Consider the following 26,221-nt stretch of genomic DNA (forward strand, 5'->3'; position numbering starts at 1 on the left):
TCATTTGCTGCGGCAGCCCCAGGAGATGGACACAGGCTCATAGCTCCGCCAGGCACAGGGACGGTCCACCAGCACGACCAAGGACAGCGGGGGCATGTGCAGCGTCATCGCCTGGCTCTCACGTCCTGCCAGGACCCCATGTGACGGGGGGTGTGGACCCACCGGGGTCCCCAGGCTCACTTCCTCTGCACATCCTCCCACTTCACCAACCCGCCCGTTGGGGCAGCAGCAGCAATGGCTGCTGGGACCAGGCGCCTGCTGGGGTCGGACACTTAGGGTTTCTGGATGCGTCCCCTGCACAGTAATGCTCAGCACCCAGGGGAACGTACAACCAGAAAACCACCGTCAAAATAAAACCTGATTCATGTAACGTGAGGTACCGTCTTCCTTGGCCGTCTCTTTCGGGATGGTCGGCTTCCTCTTTTTCGTTCGTCTTCCTTTTTCCGAGGCGGTTGGCTTTTCTTGCCTGGAGCCACACTTTTTCAAGTGTCTCTTCATGTTACTCTGCCGGAGAAATAAGAGCACAGGGAAAGCCAGCATCACTAGGAATGGCGTGGAAAACCCACGGCTAAAGAGACGGGAAGTGGGGAGGAATGCGCGCTTTGGGTAATCTTGTACAAAAAAGATGATTTTTTTACAGGTGACCCTTTCCTGTTGTGTTTCGGTCTAGCCGAAACCCAGCTTATTTTAAAATATTTTTAAAGTCATGGACGTCAATGAGAGGACAAAATTTATTTTCCTAGACTGCTTCTACTGAAGTGAGGCTTGAAAAATTCAATATACCCTCGATTTTATGAAAGTCAGTAATATACCATGGGCATTTTACTGCCCTGCCAGCTTCCCTCCAGACCCACTGTGCATGGAGGTATTAAGACTGTACAACATTTGGAATTAAAAAGGCAGCTCAGAGCTTTCCTATCAAACCTAGTAACGGTATATTTTTGTCTATGAACACTCAGGATGGCTTAAAATAAGTGAGAACACTTACACTAAGTCCATATGCTAAAGTAAGATACTGGCAGCATGTCATTAAATATGCTGATTATATAAAATGTGACCCCTAATTTCCATTGAGACTTCAGTGTGGTGCTCAGGACTGTCCTGGTGCGTCGGGGGAAAGAGGAAGGATCCACATGTAAGGGGAGGGGGATGGTATTTAAATTTCTTCCATTTTATGCTTATCCATAGGGGTTGGCAAACTGCTTTTGAGCTACAACAGCAGACCTGAGTAGTCGGGGCAGAAACTGGTCTGTGAAGCTGAAAATATTTACTCTGGCCCTTTACAGAAAAAAGTGTGCCAATCCCTGGTTTATAGGATGATGAAGTATACAAAACCAAGCCTTTTGGAGTCAAGGATTCCTTTGTGAATATGATAAAAAGCAAGGCTCCTTCCCCAGCAAAGGGCATGTGTATCTCCATACACAGTCTCCCTACCACTTCACAAAGTTCATGGTTAAGAACTCCGACACCAGTTTGGATGAGCAAACAAAACAAACAAAAACACATCCAGCCTTTAGAAAGTAAGTGGGGTAAGATTTTAAGTAAACATATGGACATTTACTGCCCAGGGGGCAAAGTAATATAACAAACATCTGTGTCAGGGAAATGTTTCTCAAGAGAAGAGGTGCCCAGTATTCTGAATCCAGAGCAGGGGTCCTTACTGGGGTGGAGAGGGGTGGCCCTGTGACATTCTGGCATAGAGATACACTGGGACCACTGTGGGCTAAAGAATGGAAGTTTGTGAATCATATACTTTTTAAAAATTAAATTGAATTTGAGTATCCAGATATACTTTCATTTATTTGTCTATTTTTAAACAGCAGTTTTAGATTCACAGCAAAATTGAGAGGGAGGTAGATTTTCTTCCCTACAAATCCCCTGTTGTCTGCTTATTCTTTCTTCCCCCAAACCCCAACCCCAAGCGACCGCTGGTCTTATTGTCTCCACAGTTTTGCCTTTTCCAGAGTGCCACAGAGTTGAAATCATACAGTATGGAGCCTTTTCCAATTGGCTTCTTTCAATTAATGCGCATTTAAAGTTCCTCCATGTCTTTTTTTTTTTTTTGGAAGATTTTTTTGATGTGGACCTTTTTTTTTTTGCCTCTTTCTAAAATATTAATGTAAATGTTTATTTCCTCTTTTACATTTTGTATTATAAACTCATTTAAAGCTACAACTTTACAAATATTGACAAGCTAATTCTAAAATTTAAATGGAAATGCAAAGGACTCGAATAGCTGTAGTTTTTGGCTGCATCCCCTTAGTTTGGACACGTGCTATTCATAAGTTTTAAATATAATTTTAATTCTATTCTTGATTTCTCCTTTAGTCCTAATAATGTTATAAAAGAGTGATTTTGAACATTCACATTTGTATTGTTGACTTAAAACAATTTTTTTGCAATGGTCAAAAACATGATCTTGCAATTTCAACTATTTTGGAAGCTAAAGAGAAATTTGAGGTTTTCTTTATGAACAATTTTTATAAAATTTCTTCCAATTCTTGAAATGTCCTGCCCCATAACTTTGAAAGTAAATATTAACTTAAGTTTCTACCATCTAATTGTTATATTTTGCCCATTGTGTATTGTGAGGCTAAGAATGAAAACCAAGTATTTAGTCGGTAGTTCTTTCTTTATGCCTGTGCCATCAAATATTTTTTAGAGAGAAAAGAAATATAAGTTTAATAGCTATTCTTTTTTTCTTTTTTTTTTTTTTGCGATACCCGGGCCTCTCACTGCTGTGTCCTCTCCTGCCGCGGAGCACAGGCTCCGGACGCGCAGGCTCAGCGGCCATGGCTCACGGGCCCAGCCGCTCCACGGCATGTGGGATCTTCCCGGACTGGGGCACGACCCCGTGTCCCCTGCATCGGCAGGCGGACTCTCAACCACTGCGCCACCAGGGAAGCCCTAATAGCTATTCTTAATGAAGAAATAGATTCACTCCACTCGCTGTCATACAACATCTGAGAATTTTCAACAGGAAAATAACCGGCTGCTCTCATGTTCAGAAAAGGGAAATCTGAGGAGAATTACACCATTTTCATTAATCTGGGACACTTATAATCCTTCACCCCACAGTTGCTGCAGTTCATTTTGTATTACTGTGTATACTATGAACTCCTAACACAGGAAGTTAATTCAAAGTATACTGCCGTCCTCCTCGACAAAGATAATGTACTGATAACAATGTCACTTCTTATATTTACAAGTTCAGCGAAAGAGATGAAAGTGACACCCATTCCTCTTCTTGGGAATCACAAGTTGAATAGAAGTATTCAGCACTGGTCATGCTAGATCTCTAAAGAACTAGGCACACAAAAACCAATAAGTAACCATAAGTCCATAAATAATCATTATTTCACTTAATTAAAGTATTCACTCTTTCTAGATAACATCTTCAAAATAGAATTTTTTCTTTGATATTAATTTTTTTGTTGTTGTTGCCATTGTTTTGTTGGTTTCGGATTACCATTAACTTTTGTAACTTCTCTTAAAAATAAGAGTAACAATTTTCCAACTGTAATGGCTAAACATTTATGCCACGCTAAATTACTACATTAAAAACCTGCTTTTTAAATTATATAAAGGGAATTAATAAGAAGTTCTCTATCTAAAACATGTTTTTAATTAAAAAAATAAGAGTAACAACAAAAAAAGAGTGACAATGTTAGGGAACTAATAGATTTAATGATCCTCAAAGATATAACTCCAATCTTATGAATCCGGCGTCCTTAGGGCTAGCACAGAGCCTGGCACCTAGTAAGTCTTTCACAAATTTGTGTTAAATGAGCATATGTGGCACTGTCTAAATGATGCAGTTCCAGAAAAATCACTCTGGTGGCATCCAAGACAAATCACACACTTGCCGCGTGGTTAAGGTCCCTTGACTTATCTGGTCCTCTACCAAAGCTTTTCTCTCCATTCTTGGAAGCCCTTTGAATCCAATTCTAGTTCTCTGATGCTAACATTTTCCTTACAATCTACTAAAGAAGGAGGAGTCGGAAAGGGACAAGGGAGAGGAGGGAAAAGAAAAGAAAAGGAAGGTATGCAGACCACGAAACTTCTCCACCTTCTCCATCTTACTGCTGTTTGCTCACAATGAGCCATCCAAGAGGTGGATCAAAATCCACCAAAGTCCAGGAGGTTATGGTCGATACAGGTGTTCAATCAGGGGTCTCACTGTTGATGGGGACCATTTTTAAAGCCTTCATTGAATCTGTTACAATATTGCTTCTTTTTTATGTTTTGGTTTTTTGGCTGCGAGGCATGTGGGATCTTAGTTTCCCGACCAGGGATCGAACCCTCACCCCCTGCGTTGGAAGGCAAAGTCCCAACCACTGGACTGCCAGGGAAGTCCCTCTCCATGTCTTTTCATGGCTTGATGGCTTGTTTCTTTTTAGTGCTCAATAATATTCCACTGTCTGGATGCACCACAGTTTGTTTATCCATCCACTTACTCAAGGAAGTCTTGGTTGTTTCCAAGTTTGGGCAATTATGAGTAAAGCTGCTGCTATAAACACCTGTGTGTAGGTTTTTGTGTGGACATAAGCTTTCAACTCTTGGGTAAATACCAAAGAGCACGACTGTGGAATTGCGTGGTATGAGTAGGTTTAGTTTCATAAGGAAGTTCCAAACTGTCTTCCAAACTGGCTGCACCATTTTACACTGAGACCAGCAATGAAGAAGAATTTCTGTTGTTCCACCTCCTCGGTGGCGCTTGGTGTTGTCAGTGTTCCGGATTTTGGCCATTCCAATAGGTGTGTCGTGGCATCTCATTGTTTTCATTTGCATTTCCCTGATGACATATGATGGAGAACAATTTTTCACATGCTTATTTGCCATCTGTATATCTTCTTTGGTGAGGTGTCAAAGTCCTTGGCCCATTTTTTAACTGGGTTGTTTTCTTATTGTTGAGTTTTAAGTGTTCTTTATATTCTGGATAAATCTTTTATCAGATGTGACTTTTGTAAATATTTTCTCCTAGTTTGTAGCTATGTTCTCATTCTTTTGACATAGTCTTTCACAGAAATTTTTAATTTTACTGAAGCCCAGCTTATCAGTTTTTTCTCTCATGGATCATGTCTTTGGTGTTTTATCTAAAAAGTCATCACCATACCAAGGTCATCTAGATTTTTTTCGTATGTTATCTTCTAGGACTTTCACAGTTTTGTGTTTTACATTTAGGTCTGTGACCCATTTTTTTTTCTTGTATCTTTATTGGAGTATAATTGCTTTACAATGTTGTGTCAGTTTCTGCTGTACAACAAAGTGAATCAGCTAAATGTATAGATAGCCCCATATCCCCTCCCTCCCACCCTCCCTATCCCACCCCTCTACGTTGTCACAAAGCATGGAGCTGATCTCCCTGTGCTATGCAGCAGCTTCCCACTAGCCATCCATTTTACCTTCGGTAGTGTACATATGTCAATGCTATTCTCTCACTTCGTCCCAGCTTCCCCTTCTCCCTGTGACCCATTCTGAGTTAATTTTTGTGAAGAGTGTAAGGTCTGTATTTAGATTCCTTTTTTTTTTTTGCACGTGGATGTCCAGTTGTTCCAGCATCATTTGTTGAAAAGATTATCTTTTTTCCATTGTCTTGCCTTTGGTCCTTCCTCAGAGATCAGATGACCATATTTACGGAGGTCTATTTCTGGGCTCTCTATTCTGTTCCATTGATCTGTTTGTCTGTTCTTGCACCGATACTGCACTCTCTCTCGATTACTGAAGCTTTATTTGAAGTCGGGTAGCATCAGTCCTCCAACTTTATTCTTCTCCTTCAATACTGTGTTGGCTATTCTGGGTCTTTTGCTCTCTCTGTAAACCTTAGAATCAGTTTGTCAACATCCACAAAATAACTTGCTGAGGTCTGGATAGGAATTGCTTTGAATCTATAGGTGACGTCTTGATGATATCGAGTTTTCTTGTCCATGAACATGGAATATTTCTCCATTTAGTTCTTCTTTGATTTCCTGCATCAGAGCATTCTTCATTTCTGTTACATTGCTGTTGATCTCTAGCACTTCTTTGTGGTTCTTTCTTTGGACTTCCGGCTCTGCTTACATTGCGTGCTGCCTACTTTTTCTGTCAGCGCTCTTAGCGTAGGAATCACAGTTGTTTTCAGCTCCTGGCCTGGTAACTCCAACATCCCTGCCCCTCCTGATGCTTGCTCTGTCTTTTCAAATTGTGTTTTTTGCTGTTTGGCACGCCTTGGAATTTTTCTTTTTTTTTGGATAAAAGAAGCTGCTGTAAATAAGTCTTTAGTAACGTGGTGGTGTGGGGTGCATTCTCCAGCCTGTGTTGAGGGCTCAGCCTTTTCGTGAGCCTGTGCCTCTGGGCTGTGGTTTCTCAGTTTCTTTTTTCTCCCCTCTTGGGCGGGACAGAATGTCTAGAATGGGGTGGACTTGGGTATTTCCCTTCCCCAGGTCAGTCAGGCTCTGATAAAACCCCAGCAGAGGGCTTCCCTGGTGGTGCAGTGGTTGAGAATCTGCCTGCTAATGCAGGGGACACGGGTTCGAGCCCTGGTCTGGGAGGATCCCACATGCCACGGAGCAACTGGGCCCGTGAGCCACGGCTACTGAGCCTGCGCGTCTGGAGCCTGTGCTCCGCAACAAGAGAGGCCACGATAGTGAAAGGCCTGCACACCGCGATGAGGAGTGGCCCCCGCTTGGCACAACTAGAGAAAGCCCTTGCACAGAAACGAAGACCCAACACAGCAAAAATAAATAAATTAATTAATAAACTCCTACCCCCAACATCTTATTAAAAAAAAAAAGAATTTAGGAAAAAAAAAAAACCCAGCAGATTAGGCACTGGTTAACTAGTCTACCCCAGGACAGGCCTTGGTAAGAAGAATGGTTCCTTTTCCACTCCCCCTGCAGGAGGCAGAAGGAGATTTTTTGTGTTTTTTTTTTTTTAGATATTCGCTGTGGGAACCTTGTTAAACTCCTGGCGGTAAAGCTCACAATATTGTGGAGATCCCCCTATGTCTGGATCCCCCTGCACCTTTCAACACTCAGAGTTGTCCACACCGAGCCTCCAGCAATTCATCAATGACAGCTCTGGTTTTCCTACACCGGCACTGGCTTCCACAGCAGTTCCTGCTTCTAAGTCTCTGCTCAGGTAAGAGGGGACTCCCTGCATTCACCTGTCTGTATCTCCAAGCTTGGGGGCAGCGGTTTGCCCTGTGGCCTCACCTCTTTTACGGATCCTAAAGAGTTGTTGATTTTTCACTCTATTCAGTTTTTTACTTGTTAGGATGAAGTAGTGACTTCCAAGTTCCTTACACATGGAACCAGATGTGGGAAATCCCTTTATTTTTTATAAACAGCTTTACTGAGATATAATTCCCATACCATAAAATTCACCTGTTTAAAATGTATAATTCAAGGTTTTTAGTTCATTCACAGAATTGTGCAACTATCCACCACAATCACTTTTAGAACATTTCAGAAAGAAATCCTATACCATAAACACTCTACATTCCCTCTCCTTCCAGCTCCAGGCAACCACTAATCTACTTTCTGTCTCCATGAATTTGCCTGTTCTGGACATTTCATCAAGATGGATCATATAATATGTAGCCTTCTGTGTCTGGCTTTTTTCAAGGTTCACCCATGTTATATAGCATGTATCAGTGTTTCACTTCTTTTTGTGGTTGAATAATATTCCAGTGTATGCGCGGGCCGTGTTTTATCTGTTCGTTAGTTGATGTACATTTGGGTAGTTTCCACTTTTTGGCTATTATGAGTAATGCGGTTGTGAACATTTGTGTACAGGTTTTTGTGTGGCCATATGTTTCAACTCTTTGGGATACATGCCTAGGAGTGGAACTGCCGGGTCACATGGTAACTCTATGTTTAACTTTTTGAGGAACTGCCGGACTGTTTTACAAGGTGACTTCACCATTTAAAAATCCCACCAGCAATGTATCACAGGTTCAGTTTTCCCACATCTTTTATTATCTGCCTTCTTTGATCACAGCCATTCTAATGGCTCATCCTAGGGGTATCTCACTGTGATTTTGATTTGCATTTCCTTAGTGACGAATGTTTTCATGTGCCTATCGGCCATCTGTATATTTTCTTAGGAGAAATGACTACTTAGATCCTTTGCCTGTTTTTAATAGGGTATTTAACTTTTTATTATAGTGTTGTAAAAATTCTTTCTATATTCTAGATGCAAGCCCCAATGTGCTTTCTTGAATGGAAGGAAAAGTTTCAAAACTTCTGACTTTATGTTCTGAAGGATTCTATGAGGCTGACTTACTCTTTTCTCTGCTTTCTTGTTTCTCACACCAAAGGGCAGCTTCTTTACAATTTTAACTCAGTATGAATGACACTGTTTTTGGAGCACTGCCACCGCTTCTGTTTGAAATTTTGAACTAGCAGCATTAACACTCTAGAACTGTCCCACACACTACCCAAAAAACACAACTACCCTACCATCTTCTTCTAAGAGAAAAGATAGCTTCTTCCATAAAAATAGTCAAGTTCAGATAATTTTAAACTTTTATAAAGTACCCACATCATCTAGGGATCTAGCTAATCATCTGTGGTGGCTTTAAAATGTCCACAAATTCTTTGGCACTCTTTCTTTCAAAAGGGACTTTACCCCGCACCCCTTGAGTACGGTCTGGATTATATGATGCATTTCTAATGAACAGAAGTAGGGTTGTGTCACTTCTAAGATTAGGGGACACTGTGGCTTCCTCCTTGCTCTCTCTCGCTCTGGTCACAAGGACACTTGAGCAGCCCAACGGAGAGGTCCACATAGTGAGGAACTGAAGCCTCCTGCCAACAGACATGTTGAGCACGCCATCTTGGAAGCAGTACCTCCAGCTCCAGTCAAGCCATCAAATGACTGCAGCCCCTGACAACATCCAGACAGCAACTCACGAGAGACCCAGAGGCAGAACCACCCAGCTGAGCCACTCCCAACTTCCCGACCCACAGAAAATGAGAGATAACAAATGTTGGTTGTCTCAAGCCACTAGGTCTCGAGGTAATTTGTTAGGCAATAGATAACTAATATAACACCTAAAAAAATAAAATTGAAGAGTAAGTGTATTTCTGAGCACAGTACCGAGAGTCCTATTCTAAGAATATCTACAAAACATATTAAAAATTGCATTCTCGGGCTTCCCTGGTGGCGCAGTGGTTGAGAGTCCGCCTGCCGATGCAGGGAACACGGGTTCGTGCCCCGGTCCGGGAAGATCCCACATGCCACGGAGCAGCTGGGCCCGTGAGCCATGGCCGCTGAGCCTGCGCGCCCGGAGCCTGTGCTCCGCAACGGGAGAGGCCACAGCAGTGAGAGGCCCACGTACCGCAAAAAAAAAAAAAAAAAAAAAAAAAAAATTGCATTCTCTCTGTGAAGTAGCCTAAATCTAATCCACAGGGACAATTTTAAAAATGTTACCCTAAAAGCAGGGGTTCTTTGTAGATTGTTTGGGAGTCTGAGAACTCCCTAAAGCCATTTGCAAGATTCTGTCTGCAGGAGTGTCTTTTTTCATGGAAGGGAAACCACATGTTTAAAAGATTTTCAAGAGTTTTGTGACTCCAAAAAACTCATAACCACTTTCTTAACGCATGACAGATGCTATCTTAAATCCTGGCAAGTTTCTATAATCAGGATAAAACTGCCCAAGTGTGACACGGTGCCTGGGACACGGGGATCTTTTCAAAGAGGATTTATTGGGACTTGAGTGAGCTTACCAAGCGGGAAAAGCCTTTGCCACACCTGGGGCATTTGTAAACCGTCGGGACGAAAGTTGTATCATGGTATTTCTTGAAGTGCACGTTTAGAAGCTGCTTCTGTCGGAAACATCTCTTGCAGGAGAGGCAGGCAAACGGTTTCTCTCCAGTGTGGATGCGTACGTGAACTGTCATATGACGTTCCTAGAAGGGAAGGAAGACAAATGGCTGAGCTACTGACAGGAATTTTTTTTTTTTTTTTTTTTTTTGCAGTACGTGGGCCTCTCACTGCTGTGGCCTCTCCCGTTGCGGAGCACAGGCTCCGGACACGCAGGCTCAGCGGCCATGGCTCACGGGCCCAGCCGCTCCGCGGCATGTGGGATCTTCCCGGACCAGGGCACGAACCCGTGTCCCCTGCATCGGCAGGCGGACTCTCAACCACTGCTCCACCAGGGAAGCCCTGACAGGAATTTTTTAGCATTAGATGTTATTTATTGTATACCTTTTTATTTTCCTCCCCAAAGATGTGGGCATTTTTAAGAAAAAACAAAGCAAACGCATTCTTGACACAGCACTACCGTGGAAGTAGCGCAGTCTGGCCTCTAGGAAAGAAGCTTACACGGTCCCTGCCGTCAGGTTACCAAGTTCTCATGATTAATCCCAGCTGGTCCTACAGTCCCAGGAGGGATGCAGTAGAACATATCTTGGGGAGTGAAACCGTAATCAATTTCCCCTCCCAAAGAGCTTATGTCTTTGCAGCCCTATTTCTATAATTATTTGCCATGACCTGAGTTTATAAAGGGCAGATGGAACCTGCGAACTTGAAAATCTATTGTTAGAGTTTCAACTCAGCAGACTTCTGGGGTCTGAAGGACATTAAGCAACTAAACATTTTCCCGGCTACTTCCTGATAGTGTTACAAATCTTCATATCGATTTAAAAGCATAGTGGGGGACTTCCCCGGTGGCACAGTGGTGAAGAATCCACCTGCCAACGCAGGGGACACGGGTTCGAGCCCTGGTCCGGGAGGATCCCACATGCCGCGGAGCAACTAAGCCTGTGAGCTACAGCTACTGAGCCTGCGCTCTAGAGCTCGAGAGCCACAACTACTGAGCCCATGTGCCACAACTACTGAAGCCCGCATGCCTAGAGCCCGTGCTCCGCAACAAGAGAAGCCACCGCAATGAGAAGCCCACACACTGCAACAAAGAGTAGCCCCCACTCACTGCAACTAGAGAAAGCCCATGCACAGCAATGAAGACCCAACGCAGCCATAAATAAATAAATAAATTTAATAAATTCCTTTAAAAAAAAAAGCATTTGGGTGAAAATAATTGTTCTTGGCAAAGAAATCACCAAAAATTTTAACTAAGATTTATATGAGTAAATCATTTGGGGCATGAGGACAAGAATATAGAGAGAGCCAAGCAAAAGTACACGTTTGATTTGTTTTACTTAAAGTGGCATGATTATTCAGATGGAATATATGGCCACTTCTGCATTACTGTTAATGCCCTAACTGATGGTCTTCCCTGCAATCTTTCTCTCATGAACATACACCTCCCCGCCACACACCTTTCAGCTCATCCCTCTCTCCCAGGTAAGCATCACCTGGTCTCCTGCTGGGAGTCATGGTCCACCTGGGAGGGCTGCTCTGCAGGACCGAAGCGGCTCAGTGCACCCAGCAGTGCTCCGGCCTCATCCCTGGCCTCCAGGTACCCCTGTCTGCTCTCTGCTCCCCAAACACCTGGGGCTCTATCCTCCCTGGGACCACCTCCCAAGTCTCATCCATCTTCCAGGAAGCTCTCTTAGTTCATTTACACAAATTTGAGCCTGAGGCATCCGAACAGTCTAAAGCTCAAAATCTACGAGAAAAACTCCCTCTCCTTTATTCAAAGCATATACTATTTCTAGCCCACACTTTGAAACACAGTAAGAACTGACCTCCACCTCTGGTGACCAGTGGCAAACTATTCACAGTAGCACACAATGCTTCAAAACTGCTGTTCAGTTCTTCAGCTTTTGGTCTTAGGACCCATTATACTCATAAAAAATCATGGCCAACTCCAAGGAGCTTTTGTTTATGGGGATGATATCTATTAATATTGACTGTATTAGAAATCAATTGAGAAATTAAAAATATAAAAAATATTTATCAATTCATTTAAAAATAACAACAAATCAACTATGTTAACATACTTCTGTAAATGTCTATTATCTATTTTTTTAAAACAAAAAAACGAATGTCTTGCCTCATATATAAGATTGCACTATTTGGGACATACTTGTATACAAAAGTATTTGTTGTTTACCTGAAATTCAAATTTAACTGGTCATTATCTATTTTTGTTTCTAAGTCTGGCAACCTTATTCAAAGGAAATAGCTTCTGCCTTCGGTCTGCAGGGCTGTGTTATTGTGGCTGAAGTAGATGAAGAACATCTGCTCTCCCAGATATGTAGTTGGGAAAGGGAGCAGAATTTTTATAGTTTTTTTCAAATAATTGTGGATATTCTTCTCTATTACACCAAAATTCAACAAGTAATTTCTTAAAAGTTGGTTAAAATGTGGGGCCTGAAACCACACCAATGAACTTTTTGTGCTTTGTTATGTTAAAATGTGTTGATCTTTTTATACTTTGAATGGATCTTTTACCCACGCATGATTTTGTAAACAACAGGCGGGTCATTTGGAAAACATCAGCTTACTGAGTTATAAAGAGCTTCTAGGTGTTGAATATATATGATTAAAAATGCTTTCTTAAAATCACTTCAATCTCATTTGAAAAGTCTTAAGTATTAGAAAGCTGCCAGGTTCACCCTGATGGATATAATTTTCCAAGTGGGAATTGCTTTCTTGGCAACCCATTTTCCTTGACGTGGCAGGATCACGTCATTTGCTTTCAAGAGAACGTCTACCAAATACCCAATAATGGAATAAGTAGAGTTTGTCATCTGTTCTTTCAAGAAAAAATAGTGATTCATGAAAAAGCGGCTAGTTGAGCTGGCAACTCAAAAGTCCCACAGATGCCTCCTCCAGATGACCACCATGCTTTGGAGGACAGTGGAGGTGCTTTATGCCAACTTCGTAGTTCGTCATGCAGACTATTAAAAAGAGCATTCAGGGTCAAGATAGAATAAAGTGAATAACTTTCACCGCTTTGTCAAGGACACTCTTAAGTAAACTGCACTTTCTTTTTGCTGCCAGTGCACGAAGAACAAGAACACAGCGGTCCTGCTTGGTGTCGCCGCACTGACTCACATTAAAGCAGCTCCATTGTTTTTGCACCATCAGTGCCAATGTCACCTAGTGAAAAGGGCAAATAATGTGTTGGCATTACAACTAGTTAATAACAGTGATTTTGATCTTATGATCCTGATTGGTTTCAAGGACCTCTAGGGGTCTGTGAACCACACTTGAAGAACGCTTGCTTTCAACTCTCGGCTCCTTCCCAAAGTGCCTGAAACACAGTACCTCCTTGCAGGCGTAGCTGCAGTGTTCACACTTGAACCTCTTCTCGTTTTTGTGAGTTTTCTGGTGCTGAATGAGAGCATAGCGCTCGTGGAAGACAGCGGAACAGTAGCGGCACTTCATCTCTGCAGCTTTGTACGTATGCATGTTGAGCAAATGGACACCTAGAAGAGTAACAGAACATCACGTGGGAGAATACGGTTACTTTCTGTGAGGTCGATTTCCCCCTACGCTCCAAATAGGGTTTCTCACCCTTGCTACTACAGGCAGACCTCAGAGATATTGCAGGTTCCGTTCCAGACCATCACAATAAAGTGAATCACATGGATTTCCTTGTTTCCCCCCGTGTATAAAATTTAAGTTCATGGGCTTCCCTGGTGGCGCAGTGGTTGAGAGTCCGCCTGCCGATGCAGGGGACATGGGTTCGTGCCCCAGTCCGGGAAGATCCCACATGCTGCGGAGTGGCTGGGTCCGTGAGCCAAGTCTGCTGAGCCTGTGCGTCCGGAGCCTGTGCTCCGCAACGGGAGAGGCCACAGCAGTGAGAGGCCCATGTACCGCAAAAAAAAAAAAAAAAAAAAAATTTAAGTTCATGCTATACCGTAGTCTATTAAGTATGCAGTAGTAGCACTATGTCTAAAAAACAATGTACATACTTTAAAAATACTGCTAAAAAAAGCTAATCATCATCTGAGCCTTCAGCAAGCGATAATCTTTTTGCTGGTGGAGGGTTTGAAATATTGCGAGATTTACCAAAATGTGACACGGAGACAAGAAGTGAGCAAATGCTGTTGGAAAAAGGGTGCCAACAGACTTGCTCAACGCAGGGTTGCCACAAACCTTCAATCTGTAAAAAACGGGGTATCTGAGAAGCACGAGAAAGCAAAGTGCAATAAAACGAGGTCTGCCCGTATTAACACTTGAGGCTGGCTGATGCCTTCCTGGATGGGTGTCCTGTTGTTCAGCAGCATCCCTGGCCTCTACCCTCTAGTGCCAGTAGCATCCCTTCCTCCCCACTTGTGACAACCAAAGTGCTTCCAGACATTGCGAAATGTCTCCTGGGAGGTAAAATCAGTCTCAGCTAAAAGACTGCTGCTCTAAAGGCACACCACACGGACATCTCATTTTAATATTCGTTCATATAGAGTTAAGCGTTACATAAGGTAAGGCATATCGGACCTAGCGTGTTCGTTTAACAAAGCACTTGGAGAACCTTACAGTGTGGGTGGACTTTTAGGATAATGTTTAAATGGTTTTACATAACAAAGATATAACTTCTGTATTTTGGCTTCAAATAAAGCCCCGACGTTCTGTTAGAGGCCAGTGTTCTGTTTTTTCCTACGTCGTACTTGAGAGGCGCGCTCTAGGATGATTTCTGCTCAACGAAGTCTAAAGCGTGGTGGCTTTGTGATCCTTTGTGTAAGACATCTCTGCAGGGCAGAGGTACACACCTCATCCGTGCCGCCTCGGTCATTTAAAGAGCTTGGTGTCTCATATAGCGACAGGAAGGAAGACTTAGCTTGTGTACAAAGCATCTTACGGGTATATGGAGGTATAGGGAGTGCGCCACCGACTTGGGTGGGACGTAACCTGTATTTCTTTGCCGTGGTGTCGAAATGTCCTTTCTTGGCAACTGGCTCAAGACTCTTGTGCCCTACAGGGTCTCACTGGGCTGTTTTGCAACTGACAAAGGGTTTGGACGCAAAGTTAAGACTTCATTAAACACCTTTACCCTTTCAGAAATGTTTGCAAATGTTTGCAAATGTTTGTGCCTCTCATCTCCAGAATTTCTCTGGGCAAACCAGGGACTCTATTTCTGCCCACATATTCTGAGTGTCACAGTGTTATGTGTTTTAGAAAGAAGAAAATGAGAGACCAGGAACCTTGAAACAAAGGAGAGGGGCTGGCTCACTCACCGTCACCCCCACCACCGCCCACGGCTAAGGAGGGCCGGCTTCCCCTGCAGGCAGGATACAATCCCAGCTCCCAATCTGACACTTGGAGCTGCTCAAGGCGCCTCGTATTGTTAGGAGGGTTTGCCTTGTCACCGTACAGATTTCACGGCCCGTGAAGCGGGCTATTTTACTGAAGCGAGTTCCTTATGGGAAGAACCACGTCTTGCTTCTTGCCCCTGCACCCTTGGTTCCCAGAATTGTTTAGGGTCACAGCAAGGGTTTAAGAAAAATTTGCTGAGTGTCACGGGAGAGATCATTTAATAGAGAGTCAGAACCTGCAGTCAGGCCACCTCCTGGCACCTGGTCACGAGACTCTGGGGCAGTTCGCTTTTTGTCCCTTATCCGCTTCGTCATCTGTAAAACCAGGCCCAATATGGAATAAAATAATATCCGGGGAAGCCCCTTATGAGCTCAAATGCCCGTGAGAGCTCATCTGTGTACCTGGACCGGGCCTGGGCCAGACTCTGAAACTGCACTTATGAGATCTAGCCACAAGATGGCACCACAGGACGTCCAGGAAAAAAAAAAAAAACCACCCAGGAGCAGCTCCTGAATCCCGCTGCCTCCCTGGAATCAGGCCCAGGGCTCCACAGGCTTCCCGAAGAGCCGGCCCGTGGGGCAGCTAAAGGAAGTTCTCTACGCCAGACACTCACGCAGATCGCCCTTCCTTGCAGTGATGGTGGCACAGTGCGGGCACTGGTACTTGGGGGCGTTCTCGCTGTGCTTCTGCAGGACGTGTATCTTCATGGTCCCGCCCTGGCTGAAGCGCGCGTGGCAGATGCGGCATTCGTAGGGCCTCTCACCTGGGACACGGATGACAACAATGACCTTCCGCCTAGGGGCTTCACCCCAAAACCCCTGGCGCTCCCCAAAGGACACCTGGAGCTGAAAGCCTTTCTTTCCCCCCCAAAGACTCCCTTTGCAACTCCTTTCGCATGTGTTTAACCCCCAACTAGGGCCAGGTTCCTAAATCAAGCCCAGGCAACGTGATGTCCAGCTGTGTGGACAGCAGCCCAGATGGGCAACTCTCCTAACATCTGGTGGTACTCACAGTTCAAGACCCACACCTAGTTCCTACCTTTGGTGTAAAGAACCCAGAGGCACACATAATCAGAGTCCTTATACAACAAAATATAGAGAGAGTGCTTGACGTAATCAGTACACTTTGTTTTTTGTTTTGCCTTAACGTTGAAGGATGAATTAAGGCGCCAACTTTTAAAAACCTGGAAAACCCATGGGAGCAAATAGTTGACGGTGTTTAATTTTCACAGTGGGGTCACCACGGGGTATTTACGTGCTGTGTTTATGTGTTGAATTATGTTCCCTTAACACTAAATAAATGCAAAGGCAACGTTCCTGTGTCAAAACTTCGCTTTGACGTTCAAACTTTAATTCTGCACTGAAGATAACTTTGACAAGGTCACTTGTAAGAAGGAAACTACGCTTTACTTATTTGGCCTTAAGCATGAGAAACTTTTACCGGAATGCGTCCTCATGTGCTGTTTCAGCTTGTAGGCGTCTTTGCCGGCGTAGCTACAGAGATGGCACTGAAAGGGGCGTTCGTCCGTGTGTGAACGGATGTGGCGCCTCAATTTACTTGCCTGATAAACAAATGAAAGATAATGATTGCAACAGAAACTTCAAACTTGTGGAGTCTTCAATAAACCAGCATTATAAAAGATATCTAAACGAGTCCGATCATAACAGCAGAGCCTACCTCACACCCTGAAGAAAACATGCTAAAGCCACTGCTTCTTCTTCTCTGTGGCGGATGATGTTCTGCATTTGATGCATGTGTGTAAGACCCTCGGGCAATAGTGAGCAGGAGGTTCAAGAGACTCTCACCTTCAGCTTCACTTTACAAAGGAAAATGGAAATCTACCTGCTCCGTGGCATCCACAATCTTATTTTCATTTCTAAGGCAACGGCCTCTCAATAGCTGCAAAGTTTAGATCATGCTGCAGAAGTGCAGAGGCCAGAAAATTTTTTGCTTGCATAAATAGAGAAACTTGAAAATGTGAGCTCCTGAATGGACCGACATCCATCGGAAGCACTTCACAGTTCCAAGTTCTGTGGACCCTAAACAGCCCAGGGATGGAGGAACACCTTCCTTGCCATTAAGAATAGATTCTACACGGGGACTTCCCTGGTGGCGCAGTGGTTGAGAGGCCGCCTGCCGATGCAGGGGACGCGGGTTCGTGCCCCAGTCCGGGAAGATCCCACATGCCGCGGAGCTGCTGAACCCATGAGCCATGGCCACTGAGCCTGCGTGTCCGGAGCCTGTGCTCCGCAACGGGAGAGGCCACAACAGTGAGAGGCCCGCGTACCGCAAAAAAAAAAAAATAATAATAATAGATGCTACGCGGGAACTTCCCTCGTGGCACAGGGGTTAAGAATCTGCCTGCCAATGCAGGGGACACGGGTTCGAGCCCTGGTCTGGGAAGATCCCACATGCCGCGGAGCAACTAAGCCCTGCACCACAACTACTGAGCCTGCACTCTAGAGCCCGCGAACCACAACTACTGAGCCTGTGCTCTAGAGCCCACGAGCCACAGCTTCTGAGCCCGCGTGCCACAACTACTGAGCCCGTGTGCTGCAACTACTGAAGCCTGCATGCCTAGAGCCCGTGCTCCGCAACAAGGGAAGCCACCGCAATGAGAAGCCTGTGCACTGCAACGAAGAGTAGCCCCCGCTCGCGGCAACTACAGAAAGTCCAGCACAGCAACGAAGACCCAATGCAGCCAAAAATAAACAAATAAATAAATTTATATATAAAAAAAGAATAGGTTCTACACAGTAGCAGTCTGTAAGAACTTTTAAGTAGAAGAAAATAAATTCTAATTTGATTAATTACACATCATAGGCAATTAGTTAAAAGGCAAACATGCCCATTTTATCATGTTTTTGGCTTATTGTAGTGACCTTCTAGGACTGTTCTTATTCTGTATTCACTTATTTCAGGCTCTTTTCTACCTTTAGCAGAAACAGAGGTCATGAACCATGCTTGGGCTACAGACGTGGGAAAGCCCTCGGCAGCCTGTCTGTGATCTTAGGAAGGCTCCACTTGGCCTGGTTCCCTAACGTGCGGCAAGTACCCAGAAGCCTAAAGAACATTCGAGAACAAAGGAAGACTCGGAATGGAGAACAAGACCCAAACCAAAAAATTTAGCTTAGATTTTTAGAAGAAAAAAAGATATCTCTGAGTGTATCGGAAAGCAAAACAAAAGGAATTTTTAAAATTGTAGCGAGAGGTTTGATAAGCTGAGTGCTGTGCGTGATCCAAGAAGGCTGTGTGTAAACCTTCTCTGGACGGCTTTGAAAGGTAGGAGGGGGCACGAGGGGAGTTCACAAGTTGGTGGACTCTGCATCCCAGCTTCACACATCCCTGCTGGCACATGCATAAAGGGGTGGCGTCAGGGTGGGGGGCTTTGGCTACTCCCCCTTAGTGCAGACCAGCATGCTAGGACTTGGAACATGCAAAAAACAGGGTGATGGCAGAAACAGAGGGTCCATATGTCAAGGTCGACCCTGGAGAAGGGTCTCAGCGAACGTGGGAAATTTGTACTGAGAACTGGCAGGACACCAAACAAAAGTCTATTCTAGGCTCAGGATTCTCAGATGGCTTTGTTCTTTGAAACCCTCATTTTGTGTTTTCACAGTACAGTTTCAACCTTTAACTCAGATGACAAATAATTTTTAAAAATAGTTATAGCAAAAAAAAAAATTTTTTTTTTTTTGGAATCAAATTCTGCCCTGTCTGTGAAATTTCCTAGTTGATGAAACGCAGTTTCATCGCTACTGTATTTAAACGTTAGCCACATCCCCTTTAACTCAGTTCAATTCAAGTGTATCGGCCTTTCCCAATGGGGCTCAAAATCAGGACCCAGCACGCGCTCTGCTAGATAGTGGAGTTCTTAAAGATTAATTGTACAAAAGTGACACTCAAAAGTAAATATGCTGTTCTGTTGTTTCACTGAGGGTGTGCTAAATCTGCTGGAAGGTATAAATAAACCGATCTAGTGGAAATGAACACGACTTATAACTGAAGATTTAAAAAGTTGGCCTCTGTCATTAAGAGTGGAAATGGCCATGTTTAAATCTTTAAGCACATTGCTTTGCATCGAATCAAGTGCCATTGAGGAAAGCTCAAAAATCTCAGCAAAAATTCAGATTGGATCTCTGTTCTGTTAGAGCAAATACACTTTGATTTTGTGGAAGGAGTCCTACAAAGAATGCAGGGTAGAACTTTTTAACAAATATGAGAATTATTTCTCAAGGACCACAGATTATTTGTAATTTGTACAGCTCTACATACTGCTTTCACTAGTCCATAATCAAAGAAAAAAGGAAATCACATTTAAAAAATTAAATTTAGGAAGCAACATGAGTATTATTGCCTGCAGAGATGTTACAAGAGATTCTACTAGTAGTTTGACTTAACATGACTTTTACAGCAGCTTCTTAATACGACATTACGAAACTTTAAGAGTGAACTTACCTCTACGCTAGCATAGTTGCACACAGAACATTTAAAGGGCTTCTCGTGAGTGTGTTTATAACGATTGTGTCGGACAAGTTGTCCACTGGTGACAAATGCCATGTCACAGTCACCACACTTGTAGGGCCTGGTTCCTGTAAAATCACATAGTTTATTCTTTTAAGCAAGATTTAACCACAATTTTCCTAGGGAATCATAACTTATAAATGACACTCAGTCTCAAAATGCTTTAAAAATTAAGAGGCTCTTTAAACCACAAATGCCCCGGAAAGATATGAGAAAAATCTTTGGAACATCCAACGGTTTTAACTAAAATTGAAGAAAAAAAAAATTAAAGTCTAAAAAAATGTATTATTTTAATATACAAACAGATGGATTTGCATTCTTACCTAAGCCTCAACACACATCATTCAAGGGAAACATCCCTCTCAGCTGTTTACCTGTATGGGTGTTGATATGATTCTGAAGGAGAGTAACAGTACGGAAAGCTTTCAGGCAAAGGTGACACATATGGGGCTTTTCACCGGTGTGAGTTTTCATATGACGATTCAAACTCGAAATTCTAGAAGAGGTGAACGTGCAGATGTCACAGTGGAAGGTTCGTTTTACTTCTGCAGGATGGAGAGACAAAATTTATGTATTTGTAAAAACCTTTCTTTAGGTGTTCAAGTTCCACTTAAATACAAAGTAACTACACACATCCTTTTCTCACCTAATGTGGTAACTGAACAAAAGGTGCTCCATGTAAATGGTAAGCAAAAGAAAGCTGGGTGGCTATACTAATAGACAAAACAGACTTTGACAAAAATTGTTACAAGAGACAAATAAGAACATGAAGCAATGATAAAAGAGTCAAACCATCATGAAGATGTAACAATTATACACATACATGAACCTAATAACAGATCCCCAAAATACTTGAAGCAAAAACTGAAAGAACTGAAAGTAGGAAGAGATGCTTCAATAACAGTTGGAGACTTCAATGCCCCACTTTCAACAATGAAGAGAACTAGACAGAATATCATCAAGGAAACAGAAGACTTAAACAACATTATAAACCAACTGGACAGAAGAAACAGCTATAGAACACTCCACTCAACAACAGGAGAACATACATTCTTCTCAGGTACGTAGGGCACCTTCTTCAGGAAAGACCATATCGTAAATCAGAAAACAAGTGTCAATTAATTTTAAAAGACAGAAATAATTTGCTCTCTGACCATTATGGAATGAAGTCAGAAATCAATAAAAGAAGGAAATTTGGAAAATTCACAAATATATAGAAGTTAAACAACACACTCCTAAAGGACCAATGGGTCAAAGAAGAAATCACAAAGAAACTGTAAAATACCTTGAGATGAATAAAAGTGAAAACATGGCATACCAAGCTTACAGGATATAGCTAAAGTGCTCAGAAGGAAACTTTTAATTGTAAACACTTACATTAAAAAAGAAAAAATATTTCAGATCAATAACATAACTTTACATCTTAAGGAACTAGAAAAATAAGAGAAGTCTAAACCCAAAGCTAGCAGAAGGAAGAAATAATAAGGGTTAGAGTGAAGATAAGTGAGATAGAAAATAAGAAAACAGCAGAGAGGACCAATGAAACTGAAAGTTGGTTCTTTTAAAGGACCAACAATGACACTTTCTCTAGACTTGTAACCAAAAAAAAAAGATAAGTCAAATAACTAAAACCGGGAAGCAAAGTGTACTACTATTTCTGTACTACCAACCATACAGAAATAAAAAGGACTATAAGAGAATACACAAATGTGTGCCAATAAACTAGAAAACCTATACAAAATGGAAAATTCCTAGAAACACACAAACTACTAAAACTGACTCAAGAAGAAATAGAAAATCTAAATAGCCCTACAATCAATAAAGAGATTGAGTCATTAATCCAAAGACGTTCAACAAAGAAACCCCCAGGGCCAGATGGCATCATTGGAGACCAGACTTAAAGAATTAACATCAATCTAAAACTCTTAAAAAACATCTAAACTCCCCTAACATCTAAAACTCTTAAAAAAAAAAAAAAAAGAGAGAAGAGTAGGAAACACTTCCCAACTCATTTCATGAGGCCAGTATTACTCTGATACTGAAAAAAAAGACACCAAAACAAAACTATAGACCAATATCCCTTATGAATACTGATGCAAAAATCTTCAACATACTAGCAAACCAAATCCAGTAGCATATTTAAAAGATTGTGCACCTTGACCACATGGAATTTATCACAGTAATGGAAGAGAGGCTGAACAGAGATGGAAATCAATCAATGTAATACACCAAACTGACAAAAGAAAGGGAGAAAAAAACCTACATGATCATCTCAATAGGTACAGAAAAAGCACTTCACAAATTCCAACACCCTTTCATGATGAAACAGTCAACAAACTTGGAATAGAAGGTTTGGGGGTTGAGTTGTGTTCCCCAAAAAGATCCGTTGCAGTCCTAATGGCAAATATCTATGAATGTGACCTTACTTGCACATAGGGTCTTTGAAGACAATTTCAGATGATCACACTGGACTAGGACGGGTCCTAATCCAATATGACTGGTACCCTTATAAGAAGAGAACAGAGACACAGAAAGAGACACATGGAGAACTTTATGTGACAACAGAGGCAGAGACTTGGAGGGATGCATCTACAAGCCAAGGATGCCGTGGTTGCCGCATCACCAGAAGCTAAGAGAAAGGCATGGAGCATATTCTTTTTTAGAGCCTTCCAACAGAGCATGGCTGTATCAACACTGTGATTTCAGACTTCCAGCTTCCGGAGTTGTGACAGAATATGTTTATGTTGTTTTAAGCCACCCAGTTTGTGGCATTTTGTTATGGCAGCCCTGGGAAGCTAACACAGGCACCAATTTAAAAATGGGCAAAGGATTTGAATAAACGTTTTTGAAGAAGACACACCAACAGCCAATAACACATGAAAAGATACTCAACATCATGAGTCATTAGGAAAATGCAAATGAAAACCATAATGGGGTACCCCTTCACACTCACTAGGATGGCTGTAGTTTTTTAAAATGGACAATAGTGAGAATGTGGAGAAAGTGGAACCCTCCTACATTGCTGGTGGGAATGTAAAATTGGTGCAGCTGCAGCTCCTCAAATAGTGAAACATAAAGTTTCCAGCAATTCCACTCCTAGGTATACACCCAAAAGAACTGAAAACAGGTGTGCAAACAAAAACTTGTCCATGAATATTCGTAGCAGCACCATGGACAATAGCTAAAAGGTAAAAACAGCCTAAATCTGGATCAACAGATCACTGGATAAACAGAATACGGTATGTATCCATACAATGGAATGTTGTTCAGGGGTGAACGAATGAAGTACCGACACATGCTACGACGTGGATGAGCCTTGAAAACGTTATGGTAAGTGAAGGAATCCAGACACAAAAGGCCACGTGTTACCTGGGTATGAGTCCATTAAATGAAATGCCCAGAAGTGACTTTAATGGGTACACTTTTCTTTATAGGGTGATAAAAATATTCTGGAATTAGACAGTGGTGACACTTGCACAGAATTGTGAATATATTAAAAAACCTGAAAATGAGCTAGGAGCTGGGAATTTGGGAGTACAATCTCTTGATTTAAATATATGAGAAACTAATATATAGCAAAGGTTACGAATGCAACCAGCTACTGAAGCCAGAGGCAATCAGCATAAATGAATAACGTTAACCACGCATAAGAAGGGACAGTGGTGGCAGTGTGGCTTTCTAAGCTGAGTCTCTTTCTAACCCTGACTAGCTGTTGCTAGAAGGAGGAAACAGCCGAGGGTGGCCAGATATGACTTTTTATAAATGAGCTAAAAGTTGAAACTTCAAGGGTGGACTCTCTTGATTTAAATAAGGGAGAAACTAATACTTTTTAAAAAGCTGAACAAATACTTTTCGAGGGTCAGAGTCATCCTCTTTCCTGGCCTCACCTAAACATCCCCTCCCCTTAAAGGGCACCTCTGCTGCCCTCTGGGCATCACTCCTTCCTTCTCCAGGGCCTGAAGCACTTGCTCTGGTCTCTGTCAGACCCCCTAACCCCCCGGGGCTGATGGGGCCCAAACTTCTATTTATGTGCATATGGCCCTTTTCGGAAGCCTCTGTTCTATGCTTTCAAAACATTTGCCCACAAGATGCAAAACTCTTTTGGATTTGATTCACAATACAGAATGTTCAAAATTTCTCCCATTTCCTGACATTCTGAAAGCGACTAAGGCAACCACTTCAAACTTCAACTGCCATGCCATCCCCTTCCCCTAAAGAGAATCAGCAGCCCTGTTGTTTGAAGAGTCTCTTACAAATGAACTGGCCTACCCTTTGCCTTTTTTTGACTTTTTGCAGCGTTGGCTTTTTCAACATGTGCTTGACCCAGCGCCGGTTTCTCAATATTTAAGGTTGCAATTGTCAGAACAATTTCATCTCTTCCTTCATCTCCTGGTCTCACTTCCACAAGAAGAAACCACTCTTCTGTTTCTTCACTGAATCCACCTTCAGCCAGCAGCTGTTCCTCTTCCTGACCTTTCTCAGGCTAATACACAAAAACAGGTATTCAAACAAGTACAATACTATTAATTACAGCCTGATTCAACTCTTTGCTTTGATGAAACCATAGAATCCATAGAGAAAAACACAAATTAAAGAAGCACAGAAGATTGTCCATTGCAACCAAAATGCTTAAACTGTAATTACTAAGCATCAAGGGTTTCGGTGGCGAAACAGCACAATTTAAAAACTCGATGAATCTCATCGTATTCTAATTAGTGTAACTTTTTAAACTGTTAAAAAACAACATGAGGGGGCTTCCCTGGTGGCGCAGTGGTTGAGAGGCCGCCTGCCGATGTAGGGGACACGGGTTCGTGCCCCGGTCCGGGAAGATCCCACATGTCGCAGAGCGGCTGGGCCCGTGAGCCATGGCCACTGAGCCTGCGCGTCCGGAGCCTGTGCTCCGCAACGGGAGAGGCCACAACAGTGAGAGGCCCGCGTACCGCAAACAAAACAAAACAAAAACAACAACATGAGGTCCCCCAAGATTTTCCTGGGAAATATTTTTACTGTATTTAATTTTAAATTGCAAATTTTAAACTGCTTGTCCATACATAATGCTGCATGAAGGGTAACTTTAAAAAATAGTTTTCTGGCTTCCTCCCCCACCCCCCATTTTATTAAAACCAGTTGTACCTTTATAGATCCAGAGCTTTCTGCCAGGCTCACTGCACACTCACTGTCTTCACTGGCCCCGGTCACGTTCTCCTCCAGAACATGGAACTGCATCACCTCCACCTCCTGCAGCGAGTACACCTCCTCCTGGATGCTAATGGTGACACACCGGTGCAGGCTCTGCGGGGACCCCTCCCCAAGCCACACCAGCAACTGCAACCCACTACCAGCCTGCTGCACCATCACCTGCACCTCTTCCTTGTGCTGTGGTGCCAGGTCCTGCAGCTCCGCATCTTCGGAGGTCAAGTGCACCGTCTGCAGGGTCAGGATGTGCTTCTCGCCCTCCTCCAGGATGGCCAGCACGAGCTCCAGCTCGACCCCCGGGATCTTGGCCTGGAGGGCCCCGTGGGTGCTCTCGGCCTCTAGCTCTTCAGAGCTTGGGTGTTCCCTCACTCTGCACACGCCTTCTTCTTCCTCCTCCAGGGTTTTTTCTGTTATCAACTCTGGTTCTTTGATTTTGGTGAACTGCTCCAGAGGGACAGAGATCTCGGTCCCTGACATTGTGACTTGGTCTGTCAGAGAAAGAAGCAAGCCGTGTGGGTGGGCACAATGGGTTCGGCCTTGCAGGCTTTGGGGCTGATCACGGCCTGACAAGTTTCCAGCCCCCAAAGGCTTTGGGGCTCACATGGCTCAGGACTAAGTTAACTCAGCCTAGGCCTAGAAGGGGCTGGACTAAGTAGGATTGAGACTAAAGCAGGTATTTGTCCAGAAGATTCTAGAACCAACAGATTTGGGCCTGGGCAGGCTTTCAACAAATGCACATTCCAGGCCTGGAACGCTTGACCCTGGGCAGCCTTCCAGCAAATGCACCTTCTAGGCCTAGAAGGGAGGCCTGGACAAGCTTCCCACCAGGGCACAATTGCAGGTTCAGCACCCTTTGAGCCACGGAGGCTTTCTGCCTCGAGCCTCTACCCATGCAGCCTTGGCTGTGCAGACCTCAGGTCTAGCATGCGCCCCTCCTGGTCTGGGGCACCTCCCCCCTCCTGGCTCCACCCTGGCCGACCCCCTCCTCGCCACCTACCAGAACCTCTCTTGCCTGCGCCCACGCGGGGCAGCTCCGGCTCTGGAAGAGGCTGGAGTCTGGCCCCCGGGGGCGGCCCCTCACCCGGGAAGCGTGGCCTCGGCACCCGGCCGGCCAGTCCCGGTGAGCTCCACCTCGTGCCGCGTGCTGCAGGCCTGCGGCCGCCAGCGAGCTGCCTGGCCTCGAGGGTCAAGAACGGCAGTACGCAGGCGCAGGGCAGGAAAGTGGGGCGGCGTGCAAGGGGCGGGGCCAGGGGAGGGGTTGATGGAGCAGGCGGAATGTGGAGGAGAGGAGGTGGGAGCTGCAGGGGACGCTGCAGGTAGTGCTGAGAGCCCATGGGGGGGTGGGGAGTGG

The 26,221-nt window shown here is 43.7% G+C and overlaps 1 protein-coding gene across 1 annotated transcript; it reads right to left on the reverse strand.

The window, feature by feature from the left end:
• On the reverse strand, positions 1 to 25,347 carry CTCFL (CCCTC-binding factor like; the record flags this gene model as incomplete). The annotated part of the gene is made up of 10 exons (XM_079719110.1): positions 1 to 125; positions 381 to 504; positions 9,711 to 9,893; positions 13,162 to 13,322; positions 15,764 to 15,913; positions 16,591 to 16,711; positions 19,609 to 19,742; positions 20,049 to 20,219; positions 23,944 to 24,157; positions 24,808 to 25,347. The coding sequence occupies 10 exons, from the start codon at positions 25,345 to 25,347 to the stop codon at positions 1 to 3; spliced, it is 1,923 nt and encodes a 640-aa protein (XP_079575236.1).
• Between the last annotated feature and the right edge of the window lie 874 nt (positions 25,348 to 26,221).

The sequence above is a fragment of the Hyperoodon ampullatus genome (assembly GCF_949752795.1).
Source record: "Hyperoodon ampullatus genome assembly, chromosome: 14".
In the NCBI taxonomy this organism is placed as follows: domain Eukaryota; kingdom Metazoa; phylum Chordata; class Mammalia; order Artiodactyla; family Ziphiidae; genus Hyperoodon; species Hyperoodon ampullatus.